The 21,239-nt window shown below is 43.6% G+C and overlaps 3 protein-coding genes and 1 long non-coding RNA gene across 10 annotated transcripts in view; 2 read left to right on the plus strand and 2 right to left on the minus strand.

The window, feature by feature from the left end:
- The window catches only part of LOC309346846 (b(0,+)-type amino acid transporter 1-like), a 59,881-nt gene that overhangs the window by 16,565 nt on the left and 22,077 nt on the right, over positions 1-21,239 (plus strand). The window contains exons 1-3 of one of the 6 annotated variants that reach the window (XM_081871096.1): positions 11,396-12,884; positions 13,974-14,169; positions 18,241-18,332. The gene's annotated coding sequence lies outside the window, so the exon portion shown is untranslated. Of the gene's footprint in view, positions 1-11,395; positions 12,885-13,973; positions 14,170-15,620; positions 18,333-21,239 lie in introns of those variants that run through there. The other 5 variants (XM_081871097.1, XM_081871099.1, XM_081871098.1 and 2 more) reach the window with 5 other exon arrangements.
- The window catches only part of LOC309346848 (b(0,+)-type amino acid transporter 1-like), a 55,691-nt gene that overhangs the window by 12,375 nt on the left and 22,077 nt on the right, over positions 1-21,239 (plus strand). Inside the window, exons 10-14 of one of the 2 annotated variants that reach the window (XM_081871106.1) lie at positions 618-714; positions 1,428-1,577; positions 3,191-3,365; positions 4,411-4,527; positions 9,391-9,970. In XM_081871106.1, the coding sequence (XP_081727232.1) occupies positions 618-714; positions 1,428-1,577; positions 3,191-3,365; positions 4,411-4,475 (487 nt within the window). In that variant the 3' untranslated portion in view covers positions 4,476-4,527; positions 9,391-9,970. Of the gene's footprint in view, positions 1-617; positions 715-1,427; positions 1,578-3,190; positions 3,366-4,410; positions 5,960-9,390; positions 9,971-21,239 lie in introns of those variants that run through there. The other variant, XM_081871105.1, reaches the window with a different exon arrangement.
- On the minus strand, positions 7,185-10,053 carry LOC309347118. Its single transcript, XR_014158867.1, has 2 exons — positions 9,965-10,053; positions 7,185-8,452 (listed from the first exon to the last, which is right to left on the minus strand). It is a non-coding gene; the product is annotated as an uncharacterized lncRNA (long non-coding RNA).
- TDRD12 (tudor domain containing 12) overlaps positions 14,396-21,239 on the minus strand; it is a 66,061-nt gene continuing 59,217 nt past the window's right edge. Inside the window, exon 28 of the mRNA XM_081870790.1 lies at positions 14,396-15,015. Coding sequence (XP_081726916.1) covers positions 14,948-15,015 — 68 coding nt within the window. The 3' untranslated portion in view covers positions 14,396-14,947. The remainder of the gene's footprint in view (positions 15,016-21,239) is intronic.

The raw sequence follows: 21,239 nt of genomic DNA on the forward strand, positions 1-21,239 counted from the left end.
CTGCCCTAGCATTATGTGAATAAATAATTTGATATGTTAGTGATACATTGTGTGAAGGAGTACTTCACAGTCATTCTGAATGGGTCCCATGTCTGCACCATCCTCTCATTAAAAGTAACCTGGGGGCACTCGGGAGACAGGGCACATTGACATTTCCAAGCTACTAAGTTTTGCTCAGTTGCTGGCAGGTGGTGCAAGGAAAGGTGGTATAGAGGGAGGGGAAAGCAGCTTAAATTTAACATCACACCTGCACATTTACTCACATTTATTGGAAGCACAGTAGTGATGTACTGTATATGTCAGATGGTGTAAATCCCATACCCTGTTATTCACAGCGCATGTGGCAGTTGTGCTGATCTCATTCCATTTCCCAGATTTTTATGCTTTTAACATTGGACTTAATCAGAATCTTGTTTTTTCTCAAACCACAGCCGTTGCAACTAGTTCCTCATACACTCTCCATAGCCCATATTACTGCATGACATGGTAAACACAGATTCTGCAATGCTCTCTGAATGCATCACCAAAAATATGAAAAGCGCATAAGTCTTGTCATCCTTTGCTCTCGGTCAGCTCGTCACAATGGCTTCTCTAATGAGAATAATTTACCTTCTCAGGCTTGCTTACGTAGCTGGTCGTGAAGGACACATGTTAAAGGTGCTCTCTTACATCAGCATCAAGCGCTTAACTCCAGCACCTGCTATTATCTTTTATGTAAGTATGATTTCTGAAGTGTCAGAAGAGCATCGTAAGACCCCCTGCTGGATCAGACCAAAGGCCTGTCTAGTCCAGCATTGTCCTCTGGAAGCAGGGCATAGCCGTCACGACTAGTAGTCAATGAATCTTTTATCCTCCATTAATTTGTCTAATATCCAACCTGTCCAAGTTGGCAGGAATCACAACTCCCGTGAGGTCAAATTCCACACTTTAATTATGTGCTGTGTAAACAAGCCCTTCCTTTTGTCTGCGTCTCTCGACATTCAGCTTCATTGGCTGGCCCTGGGTTGTAATACTGCGAGGGAGGAAAATGCAATTGCATACACCTCTATAACACCCCCTCCACTTCATCTCCAGCTTTTGATATAAGATCTTAAATCTTTAAATAAAAACAAACACATCTCAGCAATCTGGTGCTGTAATTAAAACTCTTTTGAAAGCTCTGTGATTGCACACAGCTTTCCTATCTGTATACAAAAGGGTCTGTATGCAAATGGAGGCCTTGTATTATAATAAAGCAACCATGTAGTAGGGCTGCAAATTTAAAGTCACTGGAGAGACTAAGCAAGCATGTCTGAATTAGTTTTCTAACAGTTATCATAGCCACAATTAGTATTGACCATTCTATTGAAAGGCCTCTAAACCCAACACTGAAATCTGCAGGTTTTTAAAAAAATGCCTTCTCCCTAATGCATTTCTTCTGCTTTTAGGGTGCAGTAGCTATTATTTATATAATTCCCGGAGACATCAACACCCTCATCAACTACTTTAGCTTTGCAGTTTGGATATTTTATGGTCTAACTGTGCTGGGACTCATTGTCATGCGCTTTACAAGAAAAGATCTTGAAAGGCCTATCCGTGTAAGTAGCCCACCAGAAGGTATTCTCATCAGTGTTCAGGATGGTTTGGCAGTTCCTCTTGTGTTGCACCTTTTGTTACTGCTGGAGTTGGGGGAGAAATTAGGTTAACATGTGAGCTGCCTCTAGGTTAGATTATTGCAATGCACTATGTAGTGTCGTTTTGAAGAGCATTTAGAAACTGCTCTTACTGTATTTTTCATCCTATAGGGCGCACCGGCCCATAGGACGCACCTCATTTTTGGGGGGGGGGAGGGAAATGAATAAAAAAAATTTATTCCCCCCCCCTAGCCGCGGTTGCCGCCCCAAGCATTGTGCACACCTACCCGAAGCACGGGGAGCCCTCCGGAGTGCTCCGCGTGCTTCAGGCGGCAGGCTGCCGCCCCAAGCCTCGCATGCCTGGCGGGACCTCCCGCCGGGCACGCAAGGCTTGCGGACACTCGCCGGGGCTGCAGGCTGCTGCCCGCAAGCCTTGTGAGCCTGCAGGAACTCCCGCCGGGCTTGCAACGGTTGCGGATAGCTTCCTGAAGCCTGGAGAGCGAGAGGGGTCAGTGCGCACCGATGCCTCTCGCTCTCCAGGCTTCAGCGAAAGCCTGCATTCGCCCCATAGGACGCACAAACATTTCCCCTTCATTTTTGGAGGGGAAAAAGTGCGTCTTATGGGGCGAAAAATACGGTAGTGCAGAATTCAGGGGCCAGAATTGACTGGGAGTAGGCGGTCTGATCCTGGTTCAAGTGCATAGGATGTGTTAGCTCCCTGGCCCAATTCAAAGTGCTGCTCTTGACATATAAAGTCTTACACTGCCCATGACATCAATACTTCAATACTTAATACCTAATCATCTGAGGGCCTTTTTGTGTGCCCCCTTCAATAAACAGCAACATGAGAACAGGCCTTTTCAGCGGTGGTTCCCCAACTGTGGAATGCTCTTTTTAGAGAGACATGCACCTGGCATCATCATTATCAACTTTTAGGCACTTTGGCAAAGATGTTCCTTTCCCCAGGCATTTGGCTCTTAACTGGAGTGTCAGGATGTGGTGATATCCAATCCTTGTGTTAACTGTTTAGTAGGATGGGATAGGATTTGTCATTTTTATGTGATTCCAAGATGGGTACTTTTTGTCAATTATCTTTTGGGTGTGTTTTAAATTTTGTATCATGTATGTTTTCATAACTCTAACTCACTTTGAGACATTTTTGTAGCAAGCGCCGAATACATCCAATAAATAAATAATGCCCAGTTCACACTTCCCCAAACTGTATGAAAACTGAAATATAGCTGTCCTTTAAATAGGCCCTGTGTGCGCCCATGATAATCAGCATTTAAAAAAATCTCGCTTCCAGCCTCAAACAGCCAAGGATGACTTGGGTATCATGCAGAAGCCAATTAAGATGTGGAATGCCTGGATTGTGGCAAGACTTGCCAAAACCACCAGATCCTCTATTGGCCTGGCAAATAACATTTGTATGCTGTTCCTGATGCAACAGCCAAGTTGTTAAAATGGAGTGCATTAGACTCTTGAGCCAGAATATTACTTGGCCTTGCTAGGTCGTTCCAATCTGGGATTCCGCAACACACACAATTACATTCCCACCCCTCCACTCTGTCTTGCAGGTCCCTCTTATCATCCCCATCCTTGTGCTGTTTGTTTCCATTGTGCTGGTCCTGGCACCCATCATCACTGCACCCGAGCTGCCATATCTGTATTGCGTTCTGTTTATTATCAGTGGACTTGTCTTTTATGTACTTTTCATCCACTTCAAATTCAGCTGGGCTCAAAAAATCTCAAGTGAGTATATGGTTGGTTTCCATCCCAGGGGAAGAGGTGTTTGTGATGAAATAATCTGGGTGTGGCTCTTTAACTCTGATTCAAAGGGAAAGAGCTTCTTAAAGAGGAACAGGTGGCGTGCATGAGATACAATAAAGAGGAAATTATGTGCTAGAGATTACATACAGAATGCAGGCTTTAGTGCACTGGCCACTTGCCCTTTGCAGGCACATGGGTGCTAGTGTTTCCAGTTACAAAAACATTCCAATTGGAATTCCCCCCCTTCCTTCAGGGTAGACAATTTTTATGCCTCCCTATATTTTAAAGAATTTTAGACATTCCTGTGCCTGCTTCTTCCTAACCACTAGCCATCTTTTCTTTAAAGATTGAAACTTGATGGTAGTTTGACATACACAGGAAATAGATCGTTTTGATTGTGGCAACTGGTATTTTGAGTGGACTCTGACACTTAGCAAAGATTACAGCTCATTATGTCCTGGAAACCATTTGAAATATGGTCTGAGATGCCCTCACTTTGCCAGTTGTCATGCCAACAAATGACCACTTATAATTTCATCATGTTAAAGCAGTTATCCAAAATCAGCCCATAGTTTGCAGAGTTAAAAATAAACATGAAAATATAAATCAATTGAACCAGAGTTCCAGTAGAACAGAATGCTACTCTACCCTGATAGCACCAATAGCATAAGACCGTGTATACTGATTTTGAATAGACTCTTGATGTTTCCATAAATAACAAGATGCTTAGATTGGTTTTCAGTTGATGTGATGTGCTCAGCATTGCACACACCACCTGGTACACTTAAGAAATGGAAGGCATCACAATAAAGCACTGGTTTTGAAACTGTAATTTTTGGAATATTCTCAGGACCCATGTTAGTTTGGCTATAGGAAAAGTAAAGCCCATAATCTGGCTTGTGGAATCAACACGGAGGCTTCTAAGTGGTTAAGTGCAAAAGGGGAAGTGATCTAGGAAAAGAAATGGTACTAACAGTGCGATTGCCATTTCTAAAGGCTTCTGACCTCAACAACTTCTGCGTTTCAGAGCCCATCACTATGCACCTTCAGATGCTTATGGAAGTAGTTCCACCAGAAGACGTTCCTGAATAACATTGAATTTTTCCATCATTAATAAGGCTAGATCCTGGAAATGGTTCAGCAGGTATGATACACCATGTCCACAACTATAGGTCTCAAAGCTGAGGATAGGAGACGTTTGTGTGACAGTGAGTGTCCTGAAAAGACACTGTTCTGTTCTTTCCCCCTGTAAAATGCATTCGTTTTTGTAACACATTGAATTCAGGCATTTTCAACATCTTAAGAAAATATCTGAATGGGGGGAAAGACCTGAGGATTTGTAGGCCATGGACTTGATTTCAGGTATGGAATTTCCACATTATTTTCTCAGCAAGCTGAAAGGACAGAACATATAGTATTACAGTGCCATCTACCAGCAAACAAACATGGAAGCACAAAGATGAAATCTCATATATTAAACGTCTTACAGATTTATAAAGGGTAGAAACCCAATTGAAATGACAAGAGAACATATGGGAGGGAGAAAGACATGTGATCTAGACGTAATCTGTATGATATTGACTCCTGCAGTTGAAGAGGTCAAGAAAAGTACCGTAATACACTGGAATAGGCTGAGGCTTCTCAAAGTATGACTCTGCCTTGACACAATGAAACATGAGCAGATGATGGGAAATATCTCAATACTGGAGCAGATTTTTGCAGGCAGAATGGTTTGTGTATTAGAAGGGTAGAGTCTGTCCAGTAGGAGGCTTAAGGGCAGATCCTTGTCTGCCCATAGGAAGTGTGTTTCGGCACCCAGGGAGCCTTAGCTTGGTTTGCTGCTGTCATGTTTCTACCTCAGTATCCTGCACAGCTGCACCTTTTGAGGAGTGCATACAAAGACAAAAGCTTAATCAACATTTTTTATATAATTCCAAAGAAAGACAGCAAAGAGACTTGTAGCACCTTAAAGATTTAATGGATTTATCACAACATTCATAAAAAGAACTTTTGCCACACCTATTTCCCTACTTGCAAAATGTCTTCCCCTCTAAAACAAAGTTGCCACTAGACAGATTTTAATTTGGGTGCCGGACTAAAACCTGTTTATTTACTCAGGTTTAATTTGTAATAACTGTCACCCATGTTTTATTGTTTATCCACTTTCTCCTGTGCAGTTGGATTTGCGGTTTTAATTGTTGTACCCACTCTGAAATCCTTGACTAGAGTGGGTTACATATATTTTAATTAAATAAATACAAGCAGATTTATTACAGAATATGTTCGACTTTAAAAAGTGCCAAAAGCCTCTTTGCTGCTACAGATTAACACAGCTACCTCTTGGGAAGTTAGTAAAAGTCGAAATGGGCTGTGGTTGTGTAGGCTGGATCCAAGAAGCTACATCTTTGATCTGGCTACCACCATTCCTCTTACCATTGGTTTGGGGTCAGGATTCCACAATGTTGGTTTGGGATGTGCAAGCTAGGTTTTCCATTCTGTGCTCAGCTGTTGTCTCATTGCTGAGACGGTGGAAATAATCTCAAAGGGGTCAAAGTCAGGACTCATATACTGAGCAGGTGTGATCTTGGAACAGACATTGCTTTCCAAAATTACTTTTGTGAAAGATTTGCAGGAAAACCAAAGATATAGCATTTTATACTGCTGCAAACATGGGATGAACTGTTGGTAAATGGAACACTAGACGTTCTTTGCCTACCTTCCTCTGGCCTTCTCTAGATTCCTTGTGCACTCTGAAAAGCCAGAGTTCCAGCATTACTATTTTGTGACTTGTCGCAAATGCCTTTGGTATATTTTTATCATATTTTCTATTTAATTAATAAATAGTTTCTAAAAACTCCAAAGATGTAAAGGCTGGTTTTAAGAGTGTTCTTTATTGCTTTTCTAACAGGCATAAATAACCTTTTCCATAACAATTGCTGCCATATTCATGTTATAGAGTAAACTGTTGTTGCACTGTACTGTTACACATTTGACAATGTGGAGTGGGAATATATAACTGGAAAAAGGAGGGGCATTTAGAAATCAGGATGCAGGCATCAGAGGGCGTGTTAGAACCATTGCAACTAATACCTGCAGCCTCCAGAGAGACTGTCAATGCTGCTCCTCGTTGGAGGATCTAGACTATAGCATCTTAAAAGCTACTATTTATCCAATACTGTCAACAGAGCAATTATTTTGTTAAGCGTACTGCCTTGTGATCTTCAGATGAAGGGCAGCATATAAATTTAATAAGAAGTATATCAAAGGGACTATTATATATAATTATGTCTGTGCATCTGACATCAGACAGTCATTTGGGCATCCTTCACTTTACTTTTTGTTGTTATACTGCTATGTGAACAGGTAGGGAAAGCTATATTTATTGTAGCAGTACTTTATTATAATTTTTAGTTCTTCTGATGAAGTGGCTCTACCAGCCCCTCACAGCTCCTGGATCCAGATTCCTTGATTCTAAGGCCATCTCTAATTCTTCCTACACATACCCACAGCTCTTTGTGCCAACATAATAACGTACAGAAACAGAGCAGTTGAACACAGTGTCTAGTAACTAACCATTTTTAATATTGATGTTCAAGGGAGAGCTATAATATGATTTAACTTTTATTATCTATCATATTAAATCAGGAAAAATTAGATGTAATGCATCAGCTGTGTTGGACCAAACAATTCCACACAAAACAAACTGATCAAGTGATCAAAGAACTAGAAATAGTTTTCTAATCAAGTACTTTAACCTTTCAAATTAGCTCTCATATTTTGAAAACAAAAATATTTGCTGCACAGATCAGTCAGCATCTTAGTTTTGCACCTTATGATACAGCTGACAAAGGGTATATTTAGTACATGACCAGTATTAAATTGGTTTTGATGGCAACATTTTCTTAAAGAAATTAAGATCAGAACTAAATATTATGCTACATTGAACACCTGTGTCTAGCAATACAACATGCACATGACATCACACCAAACACTTGGTATCAATGGATGCCAGAGAGGGGGGAAAGCCACAATGCTTTATGTGGCTGTTACAAGCAAAGGCAATGCCTGGTTTTGGCTTGCACATTGTCATTTTAAACAGGTTGCTGGAAAGGATTAAAACCTATTCTCCATTTTCCTACCTACTACAGAAACCTCATCTAAATGTTAACACGCTGAATGTTCACAATTCACTTCCCTAAATAAATGGTTCTTCATGCAACATATCCAAGTGTAACCTAACTCAGAAATTCATTGCTTCATAGAAGCACATTACTCTATTGCCAAAAACAGTTTCATTCTGCCAGCATCCATTCTGTTACAATGTCCTTTGTAGTGAATAATCACCACTGTACATAACTGCTTTGCTTTACAATGGATCATAAAGCTGCAGGAATAATTCTGAAGGAAAAGGTTCCAAGGTAGCACGAGGGAAAAATATTCTGAGGGTTGTAATGGCTAAGAAATCCAAGTTACATTGAACTTGAATGGTGCTTCTCAGACTGTTTCTACTCTCAACTCCTTTTGTCTAAATATCTGTATGAGGCTTGATGATTTGTTTTGTGAGGAAAAGGCCAGAAGCTGTGCTTTTGCTTTTTTTTTTTTTTTTGCTTTTTTTTTTTGAAACAGGCTCCAAGAGTAGCCACACAGAGAGAGAGAGGATTTTCACCTCCCTCCATTGGTTTCACGGTTAGGTAGTTAGCAAAAATCACTACAACTCTTCTACTCAGAGCAAATTTACCTTGAATTAAAACTCACTGAAATCAATTGTACATGTGATCAGTCTATGGCAGTCAAAGAGCAAACATCCCACCCTCCCACCATGACAACCCTCTTCAAAATCATGGTCAAAATTTAGAACTTTTCCTGATGTTCAAAAAGCTAAAATGCTTTCATTATGGAAATGCCACCCAAGCTGCTTGAGCCTGCCAGGATGTGGGTTCTTACGTGACAGCCTAATTCGTAATCCCCATTTCCAAGCCAGAATTAACAGATGGTGTCACTGTTATCCAAGGATTCCTCTTCCTCTTCCTCCTCTGAAGAAACCAGGTGTACTTTCTTGGGACCTGTGCCTGCTTAAGAAAAAAGCACATTATGCATAGATCTAGAAAAGCTAATTTCCAGCATTCTAGTACAGTTTAACATGCCCCTTTGAAGAGAGGGTCTTGCCTGGTTCTTAATGGCTCTGGGTGCTATAGGACAAGCAATACTGCCTGCCATCTGGTGGCTGATTTTACATTAGGAATGTAGGGTGTGGGGAAGGGGGATCTTTCACCTTTTCCTCCCCAGATGAAATCCTGACAAAAAATGGTTTCCCCTGACCCCCAGAAGGCTTTGACTCTTTAACACCAATGGGTGTTTAAAAAAGGAAAAGCCTTAGAGGAGACAGTGATGTTCATGTCTGTGGGTAAAATGCAGATCAGTTGCGAGTCAAGGCCCTGTCCCCTGCTTTGAGATGGAATAAGACACATGGACACAAGTATTTTAGGTTAATGGGCTAAAAAAAAGGCCACAACTTGATTGGTTACATAATGTGAGTGGTATTGGCTTAGGCACTGGATCTGAACAGACTATACTTGACTCCTGACCACTCTGCAGGAAGTCACACAAAGGTTAACAACCTGTAGGGGGAACTTGTTGATGCAAATCAACTGGAAGATTTCCCTTAGTCACTAAAGGGCAGTTCCACGGCCCTAGCCACCACCTGGGCTTTGGACAGGAACCACGACCACCGGATTCCTTTAATGGAATACCCTGCAAAGGGAGGGGTAGGTGATGGCCACACCCTCCCCTCCAACACATGACTCATGTCATTGAATCTGTCTGTAGGCAGGCCCCCATGAGCAGGAATGAGCAGCATATTTTCTGGCCGGGAAGCCACTGGCTTCCATGGCCAAACGCATCACCCGTGTGAACCGATGCCGGGAGAGGTGGGTACCATCCCAATGTATCAGGGATGTGCTAGAACCGGGGGGTGTAAGGTAACAGTATCTCCTGATGTCGTTTACAGGTCAGGGATCTTATGTTCTGATGCTGCGAGCTGAATAAGGGTGCCTTTCCCCCTTTGGTTAGTTTTCTATTGATGGATGCAGCCCAGCGACTCTGCACTAGATAAATTTACGTCTTCCAAACGAAACCCCTTAGAGGAGCATCCTGGCTCAACCTTGTTAACTACTACACCCACTCTTAGGGCGCCAAAGAGGGCAACAGAGAAAGCGCCAGAGTACAAGCGAGATACATATTTCAACCAACAAATTATCTATCTATCTATCTATCTATCTATCTATCTATCTATCTATCTATCTATCTATCTATTATGTATTTGGCAAAGAGTGATGAACGTGATAGGCCTACAACCCACACCACTTGGTGTCTACCACCTGTGCCAATCCTCAATCGCCCTGCAGACTACGAATTCAACATGGGGGTCTGTAAAATAAATGGATTTACTGAAGAAGGGAATATCGGCTGACTGCATCCTTAAAGTCTTAGCCACACGCCCCGGGTCATGCACGTGTACAAAGTATTGAAGCACTTGGACTGTTGGGGGGGGGCAGACTATGCCCAATACCTACAAATTTTACCCGATAGGATATAAGATCAAACCAGGTCATCTTCTAAGACCTAATAGTTGAAGGCGCCACTGAGGCCATACTCCCTCCATCACTTCAAGTTTGCAAGGTTCCAAGTGAGGACCATGCATCTGCCTTTGTCTTTAATAGTTATTTAAAAGAAGACAGCATGTTATGAGGGGTAACAAGCTCATATAACCAACATGCTTCGGTCTGATTAATGCATGAAGGGTTTAATGTCATAGAGTGAGCTGCCCTGGCAGGCTTAGTCAGGTCTCTTCTCCTTGCAATGGGAGGAAGGAAATCAAGCACAGTGTTCTCCCTCAGTTTCCCTTAAAAGTTCAGCATGCAATGAGGTTTAAATCTGACCTATGGAGAGTTTGTAAGCTATTATTATTACCTTACCAAACGTGTGCTAGGGGAGTTTAGGAACTCATAAGGTCTAACATCTTATATTCCCATGGTTTACTTTGCTGCATATTTTGTGCAAATATATGCTGGGGTTCCTTCAACCAGAGTGTATTTCCCCCAAACCTGGATCTTGGCATCCAAGAAAACTCATTTTATACCTATGTTCCCCCTTCCCAACCAACACACTTCACCCCTGTAGCAATACCTGATAAAGTATGTTGGCTAAATTTTATACTTACGGTAAAGCTGTTAGTGGTACCTGAACCCTGATAACTAATGAATCTGATCACCCAGTTTCAGAAGCAGCATGTATCAGGCTTTCCTTTGCGGGTAAATATCACCAGATAATTATGATGTTTCTGTTACAATTTACAAATACAGTGGTACCTCGAGTTACAAACACCTCAGGTTACAAACTCCGCTAACCCGGTAGTACCTCGTGTTGAGAACTTTACCTCAGGATGAGAATGGAAATAGCGCGCCAGCGGCACAATGGCAGCAGGGGCCCCCATTAGCAAAAGCGTACCTCAGGTTAAGAACAGTTTCAGGTTAAGAACGGACCTCTGGAAAGAATTAAGTTCGTAACCCGAGGTACCACTGTAGAGAGTAGGTAGAGAGAAACAGCATAGCTTAAAAACATTAGAACATCCTTGTGGACTAGGTCAGTGGTCCATCTGGTCCAGCACTTTATATTTTACTGTGTCTAACAAGATACCAAGGGGTATCTTGCAGGGGGAACCTAAGCCTAGAGGGGAACAGCAATGTGTATTTTGTATTCTAAATGGCAGCTCAAGGTCACATGGCTGGCCAAAATGGCAGCCACCTAAGCCCTGCCTGATACCACAGCCCGCAGAACCATGCTGAAAAAAAAGGGGGGGGGAATGAAAAAGTGAAGCCACAGTGAACTAAGCCCAACAAGTGAAGGCAATGCACAAACATGAGCCAAAGCCCCCAAAGAAATCAGGACAAGATGTGTGTGTATGTGTACACACACACACACACACACACACACACAGTTTCTTCTTCTTCTTCTTCTTCTTCTTCTTCTTCTTCTTCTTCTTCTTCTTCTTCTTCTTCATTGAATTAAGGTTAAATAAAGATAAGAACTACCAAGAAAAGGACACACACTAATATAATATAATGTTAGTTACAATTAAAAGAGTTTCTCATGTAGCACAGGGGTGTGTGGAAGCACGTGCCCAAAGCAACATGGCAACAAGAAAAACAGAGGCCACGTGTACCGTCCCAAATAGTCGCTAGGAAAGCTTGGCCATGTGGTGTGCTCAAAATGGCTGCCGGCAGCAACACGCTGTTCACCAGAGGAAGCACAGACAAACTGCAGCCCCAACACACCCAAGAGTAACTCAGGAAATCTGAATCGACCTACTGCTGATACCAGAATAGTCAAGGGACCTCGGCAACAAAACAAAACAAAAACCCAGCAAAATTACCCCCTTATGTACCATAAAAAGCTAAGAGGCTTTAGCGCCAGACAGCTGATCCCCAGCCCTGAGCCTATTTAAAATGCACGCTGCCCCTTTAAGGAGGATACCCCTGCAGGATAGAGTAAATGAAAGTGATTGATTTCCCTGTCTAGAATGGAAAGTGGGGAAGCTGACTGAGCCAGGCACCTGCCCTTTAGCAGACACCCCACTATTTAATAAAATACGCACCAACTGAAGGGAAGCAAACACCTGCTGGGACAAGTCAAGGCCAACAGAATAAACTCAAGAAATAAGGAGCAAGGCATCCGCTGCTCTGAAAAAGGAAGGAAACTGAGAACGCACAAAGAACCAACACACACTGGGCAAGCCGAGCCCAATGGATGAACTCAGGTAGAAAGGAACAATGTACATGTGGCTCAGGGGAAGGAAGGAAGGAAGGAAGGTGCAACCGTACAGAGTAAACAACAACAAACGAAAAAACAAACCCATAAGCAACTCAGGGCAAGGGAGGAAGCTGCTCCAAGCAGGGGAGGAAGGTGGGCTGGAAAACCTAAGGAACACAGCCCAACTTCAGTCAAGAATGAGCAAAACACCACAGTTTAAGGGCAAAGATAAGAGGCAGGGAACAAGCACTCAGAGCAGAGGGGGAAGCTGGACTGAAGAAACCTAAGGAACGCAGCTCACACTCCTGTCAGGAAGGAGCACAGCACACAAACAGTTTAGGGCAGTGAGGGAGCTGACAGGAGGGAAGGAGGTTTAGGGAAATGGCAGAGAAAAGGGAAATCAGATTTGAAGGGGTCTCCAGGAGCGCTCCAAAGCCCTGCCTGCACAAGCCCATCCGTGAAACTCCCCTCACAGCGGCTGCAAACATAGAAATGGGGGGATGTAAAGGTGCAGTCAAGTGCAACATCCCGAGAGAGGACTAACGGCCTCCATGTTCTAACTGGTTGCTGTGACAACCAGTTTGTCAGTTGCTGGTAGTTTTGAAAGATAACTGCTCAGCTGCAGTCACCTCAGGACCAACTTCCCTCTGGTATAGTTAATTTGCTTGTTATGTAACCTAAGCCTGCCTTCAGGTACAGTTCTGTAAACCTGTATGAATCTTAGAGTAAAATAGTTGTATATTAACATGAATCAGATTTGTGTGTACAGTGGTGCCCCGCAAGACGAATGCCTCGCAAGACGAAAAACTCGCTAGACGAAAGAGTTTTCCGTCTTTTGAGGTGCTTCGCAAGACGAATTTCCCTATGGGCTTGCTTCGCAAGACGAAACGTCTTGCGAGTTCTTGCGAGTTTTTCCCCTTTTCCCCCCTTTTTCTAAGCCGCTAATAGCCGCTAAACCGCTAATAGCGCTAAGCCGCTAATAGCCGTGCTTCGCAAGACGAAAAAACCGCAAGACGAAGAGACTCGCGGAACGGATTAATTTCGTCTTGCGAGGCACCACTGTATATTCTTTAATAGGGATTCAAAGGGATTTGTGCTGGTCCAGCGGGGGAGGTTACCGTGGGGCGAGGTCCAGGACCTGAGTTGAGGGTCGGCAGACAGTCCTCCACGGGCGAAGTGGGGTCCACAGCGGGAAGCCGGGCAAGGACAGGAACTCTGGGGGAAACAGGACTGGATGCTGGCCGAAACAGTTCATCAACGATGTTGCTCCCGCAACCTGGGACCGGGCTGACTGGCCTTTATCTTTTCTGAGGCCAGGGGCGGCCCCGGCCCCCAGGAGACCCGCCTCTCCTGGCCTTAAGGCGAGCACTCCTCCTGGGAGAAACCAGTTCCCTTCGCCTCTCTGCCCTGAGCCTCTGCAGTTCAGGAGAGGCTGAAGGGTTACTGGGCCCAGGGGGAGACTCACCTGCAGGCACTGAGTCCTCAACCACCTCTGGAGCCAGAGTGGATTCACCTGGTTCCTGCTCCTGAGGATCCGGCACAGGTGCAGGCGCTTCAGAATCAAGGCCCTGCCCCAGTTCAGCTGGCCCTGGAGGCGGGGACTCCTGTGCAGGCTGGGATTCCTCCGGTTCAGCCTCTGAATCGGAATCCCAGGCCATCACAGGATTTTTAACCAGGAAGGCATCTTTTTTAGTAGAACTCAGATGAGTAAGCAACAAGCTGACCGCTGCATAAACTTATAAAGGGGATTGTTTAACTCTGCTAAAGTAAACCTTCCCACAGAAACCTTCTTTGCTCCAAGTGCCAGAACCCAGAGGGGTTAAGTTGAAATAAATTCCTGTGCTGGCGAGCAGCGTGCCGAGGAAAACCAAGCAATCCCTGGCATGAAAGTCACTGTCGCAGCGTTGCAGTGAAGGCTTTTAGGGACTTCAAAATTAACGAAACTAGAACAAAGCAAAGGACCCACAAACAGCATGTGGTAAGTAAGCGAGATCTGTGCGTGCAGGAACCAAACAGGCAGAGCCGGGGCCGCTTAAATGTGGCAAACCATGCCCCCAGCTAGCTGGATTGGCCAGCTGAGGGCGTGGCATGAGCCTGGGACTCCCTGTGACGCAGGGGGCCCAACCACGCCCCCCTGCGAAGCACGGGGAGCAAGTCCCACTCACGACTCCTCCCCTTGTGAAAGAGGAGAAGTTAAATCAAATAATTGAGAATGGGTATAAGAGACTATCTCTAACCCTTTAATACCAGTAGCTTATGAAAAGGATTGAAAAAAGAACAAACACTTTGTTTTTTAAAAAAACAAACAAACCCACTGCTTTCTAGAGTCCTTCTGCATACCTCCAGAGAACCAGCTATCAGCACTCAGGCCTTCATATTTTCAAGGCTGAACTATACATGTTTGATATAGGGGTGCTCTCAGCAGCTCTGCGGCTTTAGATGGTGCCAACATTATGGCCCATCTTCAGGTGCTTGTAGCCATAGCCTAGAAAGCCCAGAGCAGCCTAACCTTGGTAATGTTTTATTGAAATACACTATGTACTTCAAGGACCCACAAGGACTCACAGAGACTGTCCCCACCAAACTTTGGAGTTCCCTTTCCTTTAAGGCTTGCCAAAGTCCATGCCTGTACTTCTTCAAAGAATGGCATGAAACTGCCTTTGATGGTCTGGGATAGGGAAGGAGACAAAAGAAAAAACCCTGCTACCCACTCAAGGCATTGGGACTGGGAACGACAAAAGCTCTAAACGAAACAATTAAAATTGATACCATTCATGAGATGGCTGTAGACATTCATCTGCTTTCTTAGCTGCAGTCATTTCAACTACCGGTAAATGAAAGAACAAGTTAATTTTACACAGCACATACTGTAAATACAGGACTTCAGTAAAGCTATATGGGCACTGTGGGGTTTGCTCTGTTGCTACTGTGGAGAAGGGAGGGGAGTTTTTTGTGGGATTCTTTTTTGGCATGGATGCTTGTGGACTTTATGCCCCTTAGGATGAGAACAGGGATGGGATTGGTGCCCCTTAGGATGAGAACAGGGAGGGATTGGTGGAGGGGGATACTGAAATATGCTAAGCGACTCAAAAGCCACAGAGAGTTAGTTGGCACAAAGTGGGGCCCTCTGTGTGGAAGAGGGAGGGAGGGAGGGAGGGGGCTGCCACAAGGGAAATAGCATGTGGGAACCATTGCTAAGACCCCTTGGTTCTATAATCTGCTCAATTGTTGTGTTTGTTTTTACCTAGGTATTTGGTCAAATTGAAACGATTAATTTTTGTTGCTGCCATTTTGCTCGTGATATAATGGTTCAGTTGTTCATTGGTCCTGTTTATACGATTTGGTAATTTTTGTACATCCGTTGCTCCCCCCCCCCCGTTTGTTTTTATTACTTTATTCCCTGCTCTGGGATTGAAAACATTAAATGAGGAGGGGGGGGGCTATAAATACTGCAAATAAATATAATAAATAAGTGACAGAGCCAATAGAGCCAAGATGCAGCCCTCGCTACTTGGGACAGCAAGCCCACTTGCAGTTAGTGCCTGGAAATTCTTGAAAGCATAGATGATGAGTCCTCCTGGATAGGACCTAAGGCATAGCTAGTCTGGCATTCTGTTCCTACGGGGCACAACTTGATGCTTCTGGGAAGCAAACAAGCAGGAGGTAAAGGGAGATCACTCTTTCCCAAACGTGTTCTCCAGCGACTGAAATTCTGAGGCTGTGGCCTCTGATGCTGGAGGTAATATAGAGTCACCATGACTAGTAGCAACCAATTAGCCTTATCTTTTGCCTCGTCCCGTGCCAAAACTAAATTGGGGACCATCAGTGCATCTTGTGGAAGCAAATTCCATAGTTTAGCAATGTGTTGTGTGTAGGACTTACACGGAGGTAACTTTTTAAAAATTATTATGCTGATTGGCAATAGCTCATTGTGCACTTTACCTTGAGAGATTAGCAAGATACTAGCTTGACTCTGTGCTTGTTGGCATCGGTGCTGCCTTTATAGCTCAGCTGTGTAGGTTCAGAGCAGGTAGCTACCACAATCTGGGTGTGTTGTCATTTTGTGTTCAAGAACTATTTATTCCATTCCTGACTAATGTAATTGCCTGCAATAGATCATAGAGATATAAGGAAACATTGCACTGAACATTTTGTGCCTATCTCAGAATGTTGAAATTCATTCTCATTATGCTCAAGGATTAGCCCTGGGGGGAGTCCAAAGTGCATATGAATGAATTAAGATTGTCCTTAAGCTATAGATAGGGGCTCTAATATTGCTTTTACATTTCACCTTTGCAAAGTCAAGCTTTTTAGGACATTGTACAAAAGCCTGTGCAAATCTTATTCAAATGCATCTCAACATCCATGAGGACTGGACACTATAGTAATACTGCTAAGCATACCTTTAGTAGCAATTTAGAACATCCTTCCACAACCTGTCACCCTCAAACTATTTTGAGCCACAACTCCCAGCAGTCCCAGAGAGCATGGCTGATGGTCAGGGATTTGGGGAGTTGTAGTCCATCTGGAGGACGCCATGTTTGGGAAGAATGGTTTAGAGCAGTAGTCTTCAGCCTTTTCATACCCAGGCCCTGCTTTTAACCCAAACATGCATTTCTTAATCTTTTACTGTATATTTTCATAGTGGCTCCTGGCCAACCAGCTGAAGACCAGTAACTTTAAGCATTATGCACACATCAATTCTATCATCCTTGCAACAACCACATAGGTAGATTAGTTCTGTTATCTAGGGGGGCTTGATTTGAATAAAGGCAATTTAAATAAATCAGTTTATATCATTGAGGGGAGAAAAGACCAATCTCACTCATTTATTCAAATCAAATTTGCCATTGTGAAATTAATATGCTGAACATGTGTACATACTTATTGGTTGCTATAACAGTCGAAACATTTGTTTCGAGCTGCTTTGAACTCTTGCACAATCTAGGACTATTACCAAACCCTTTGCTCGTGTAGCCTATGTGATTTTTGCACGACACAATTGTTTTTGTAACAGTATGATAGAGGCATCGCTTCTGGTGATGTGCACCCTAATCTCTCTTGTTCTGCTGTGGTCAATCGAGGTGTGTTGGTTTCTGAAGCACTACAGAAACCTATTTGGCCTGAGAGTGATGGGGAACCCCTGGTCCTCAATATGTTGTTGGGCTTCCCTAGCTCTAAGAACTAGGCAGCCTCCAACCTATTTTATTTAACTTTGATTCTGGACACACAGATAAAGAAGACGAATTAAAACACAGAAGTTCTGAACGTCTCTTCAGAAAAGTGTGTGAATGTCAACACTGGAGACATTTTAAAAATCTAGGGCTAGGTTGAGAAACTTTGACAGTCCTCTGCATACTGTTGGACTCAACTCCCATCAGCTGCAGCTAGCATGGCCAATAATCAGGGGTGATAGTGAAGGAGGGATCGAACAAGATATATTCTAAACCCCAAGTGCAGAAAAGTAATTAACTAAGTTTGTTTGTTTGTCTGCAAATGTGCTCAAGGCTGGAAACAAAAGGAGATTTTCTTTCCTTCTTTCTGACTGCATTCAGCCTGTTTGCAAGTTCAAGAGAAGTTCAGTCCATCCAGACAAACAGGACAGGAGAGCAGTTTGGCAGCCAGCCAATTGTTTGAAGTAGATAGGAGCTGTCTGTTTCCTTTTTAAATTCTTTCCTTTTTGCTAAAGTAAGCAATGTATTGCTTTAAAAACCTTTAAAATTAAGAAGATTGTATACAAAATAACCAACAATGATCTCTTCCCCAAGTTTGCTTTTGCTTTTTAATCATGCAGGAAGACCTTGATGTCTTATAAAATCACGGCAACCTTGTTGGTGCCTTGCTCCATGAGTGCCGCACTGTCAAATACTTCGGTGCTTGTTCAAACTGCAAGACGCAGGGTTGGGGGTGGGGACATCAAAATGGAACCAAAAACTCTACCTTTTTTTGCCAATAAATTAATTGGGCTTTTAATGATTATTGGAAGCATTCTAGTTTAATCATTACCTTTGTTTATAACCTCTGTACTTAAGTGACTGCTATTTCCCAGCATTCTGCTTTAGAGTCGGGGGCATTGTCTGCTGAAGGAGGAGATAAGTGAAGGGAAGGTGTTTCGATGACTCAAGAGTTACGCCAAACACGGTGAGTGCCACTCTCGCTTCCAGGCTGAAAATGTGAAAAGATTCACAGGGATAATTATGCGAGAGACTTGCATGAATATTTGCTATAGATTCTTGTGTATTTGCAATAGATTTGCTAGAACTGTCATTGTATTACTTGGTGTATCCATAGAGGGCAGCCAAGTGTTCTGTTGTTCTTTCTTCATTTACTGTTCAAAAAATTCAAGTGCAGCAGTCTTGGTCAAGTAAACCTGGTTCTGATCCTGGTTTAATATCCTGGTTTATAGTCTATAAGATTAAACCACAATTTCCCAGTTTGCTTTGTTTTTTACATCTCACCTTCCTTCCAGGTAACTTAAGGTGACATACGTGACCCTCACTGTCCCCCACACAACAACCCCGGTGAGGCAGATTCGTGTGTGAATTAGGAACCTGCCCAAGGTCAGCCAGGAACTTCATGGCTGGGTGTGGATTTGGACCCTGGTTTCCTCAGCCTACAAGGGGTGTGGCCTATTGACTCCAGTGGAGTCCATAGAAGGCTCTCCCACTGCAATTAGACTTGGGGTGGGAGAGCCTTCTGTTGACTCCATTACAAGACTTCCCCCACCAAATCCTAATAGTGTGTTGTTATTGTTTTTCTGGGATGAGTGATGTTCCTTATCTTAAAACCATTGTAAGCAGGGAGGGAACTGCCCTGCTTTCCACCCCAGCTGGACTCTCCAAGAAGATCACCCCGCTGCCACCAATTTGGTTTAAAAGAAAACTAAGACTTCCTTCCAGCCTAGGCACTGGCCATGAAGGGAAAGTGTGAAGGTGTGCCCAGGTGTGCGATGGCCATCAGTGCATAGTGGCTATGGCAGTCCCCCTAGTTTGCAAATGCATCTGTGGGCTCAAACGCACCACACTGCTCTAACCAGTGCACCACATTGCCTGCAATCCTAATTTAATTTACCTGTGGATCCAACAGGTGTTGCATCTGAGTGGACATTTTTAGGATTGCACTTTCAAATGCCGCAGCTGGAGTTGGCAGCCCTGCCCGCCACCCCCTATATGTGTGTGTGTGTGTGTGTGTGTGTGTGTGTATTCTTCAATAACATGAGTCTAGCTGAGTCCCAGGGAAGGAAGGAGAGAGCCATAGATGTGCAGCAAGAATTTTTCCCTGCCTTTTCTATCCTTATCCAAAGGCAGGCCTCTCTCTCTCTCTCTCTCTCTCTCTCTCTCTCTCTCTCTCTCTCTCTCTGTTTCTTCAGAAAAAAATTAAAAGCCCAGGCAAAAGGTATGAGCAGGGGCATCATCACTGAGGCCACCTTTCTTCCCAAGGATGATTTGATGATTTCTCAAATCAAGATGATAGCTCACACCACAGGCCCCATTCTCTGTCTCTTTGTGATGACAGTTCCAAAACATAAGCAAGCAAGAGGTGAAAGAAGCCCTGCAAATGCTTCCAGTTTCCCCAAAATGGCACCTTTCTTGTTTTGAGAACTGGCTGCCCAGCAAAGAAAGCTGCTCACATCCTGCGTTGTGACTGCCTGTGAGCGACCACAACCCTGCCCTCTCTCCCCTATCAGCTTAATGGGTTGTGCTGCTCCTCTGTGTTATATTCTAGCACAAAGCTTTCCAGACTGTGTGTCACGCAACACATTAGTGTCGGCTGCAGTGTGTAGGTGTGTCGTGTGGACGCTCCTCCTGGGGCTGGAAAGGGGTTAGTTTAACCCAGTGGTGGCCAAACTCGGCCCTCAAATGTTTTGAGACTACAACTCCCATCAACCCTAGGTAACAGAACCAGTGGTCAGGGATAATGGGGATTGTAGTCCCAAACATCTGGAGGGCCAAGTTTGGCCACCACTGGTTTAACCTTTGGTTTGCTAGTTTAACCTCGGACTTCTCTTCTCTGGGCTAAACAGTTCGTTCATTCATTCATTCATTCTTTCATTTGCTGCCCTTCATCAAGAGATCACAGGGCGGTTTACAGCATAAAACACGAAGTACATAACCCAATGGGAAAAGAATAATAGGAAAAGAAAAGGGACAATAATCCTTCTGCTTTACAAGGCCATAGATTAACATCATTCTTTCTCTTGCTCCTCCTCAGTCCTGCAGATGCCCTTGTTTAATCCAGACTTACACACAGACATGCACACACCCTCCCATGTCTCCTCTTGTTCCTCCCACTGGTCCTTTGCTCCAAACCGGTTCCATCTGCCCTATTTTATCATACAGTGAGATGTATTCAAAGAGAGGAAGACCTCAGAACACATAATGGGCTTATTATGTCCATTTCTCTCTTTGCAAGTGCAAACAAGGAAACACATTATAGACTTGCAGAACACCAAATAGGCATGTTAAACCATCAAACCAGGTATAAAGTTTGCCATATAAAATGAGCAAACTGATAACAAAGTCATCTGATCACTGTTGGCTAGCAAACTATCTGATAATAAGTTATCCGTAACATCAAATCATGTTTTGTACAGCAAATTCATTTCCAACCTTTGAGCTCCCATCAAGGCAGATAAGCCACCTTTATATTACTCATAAATTGCCATGAAAATGGCAAACTGTTGTTTCAAAAAATGGAGTGCTCCTAGGCATTGGCATTTGTACCTCTTAAGTTGAATACTGATTACTACCAAAATTCAAGATTAGTTAAATGGATCAGCCATAACAGGTAAGTGTGGAAGCGAAAGGTACACTGCTTCACCCTCTTGGCAGGCATTCAAAACAGGGTTCTTCTTGCTGGCTACGTGATCTAGATAATCATGGATCATAGGACCAGTGAGGTGATATCACAGTGTCCCACACTTAGATTGGATTATGCTATAACATTACAAAGCCAACTCGGAGTGAGGTAAGAGCGCTATGGGTCCCCCGTTGCTTTTTTGAAGTCAAAAGATAAACAGACTTTTAAATAATATAATCATAGTTAACT

Source organism: Podarcis erhardii (genome assembly GCF_964252035.2).
Source record: "Podarcis erhardii genome assembly, chromosome: 7".
Lineage (NCBI taxonomy): Eukaryota > Metazoa > Chordata > Lepidosauria > Squamata > Lacertidae > Podarcis > Podarcis erhardii.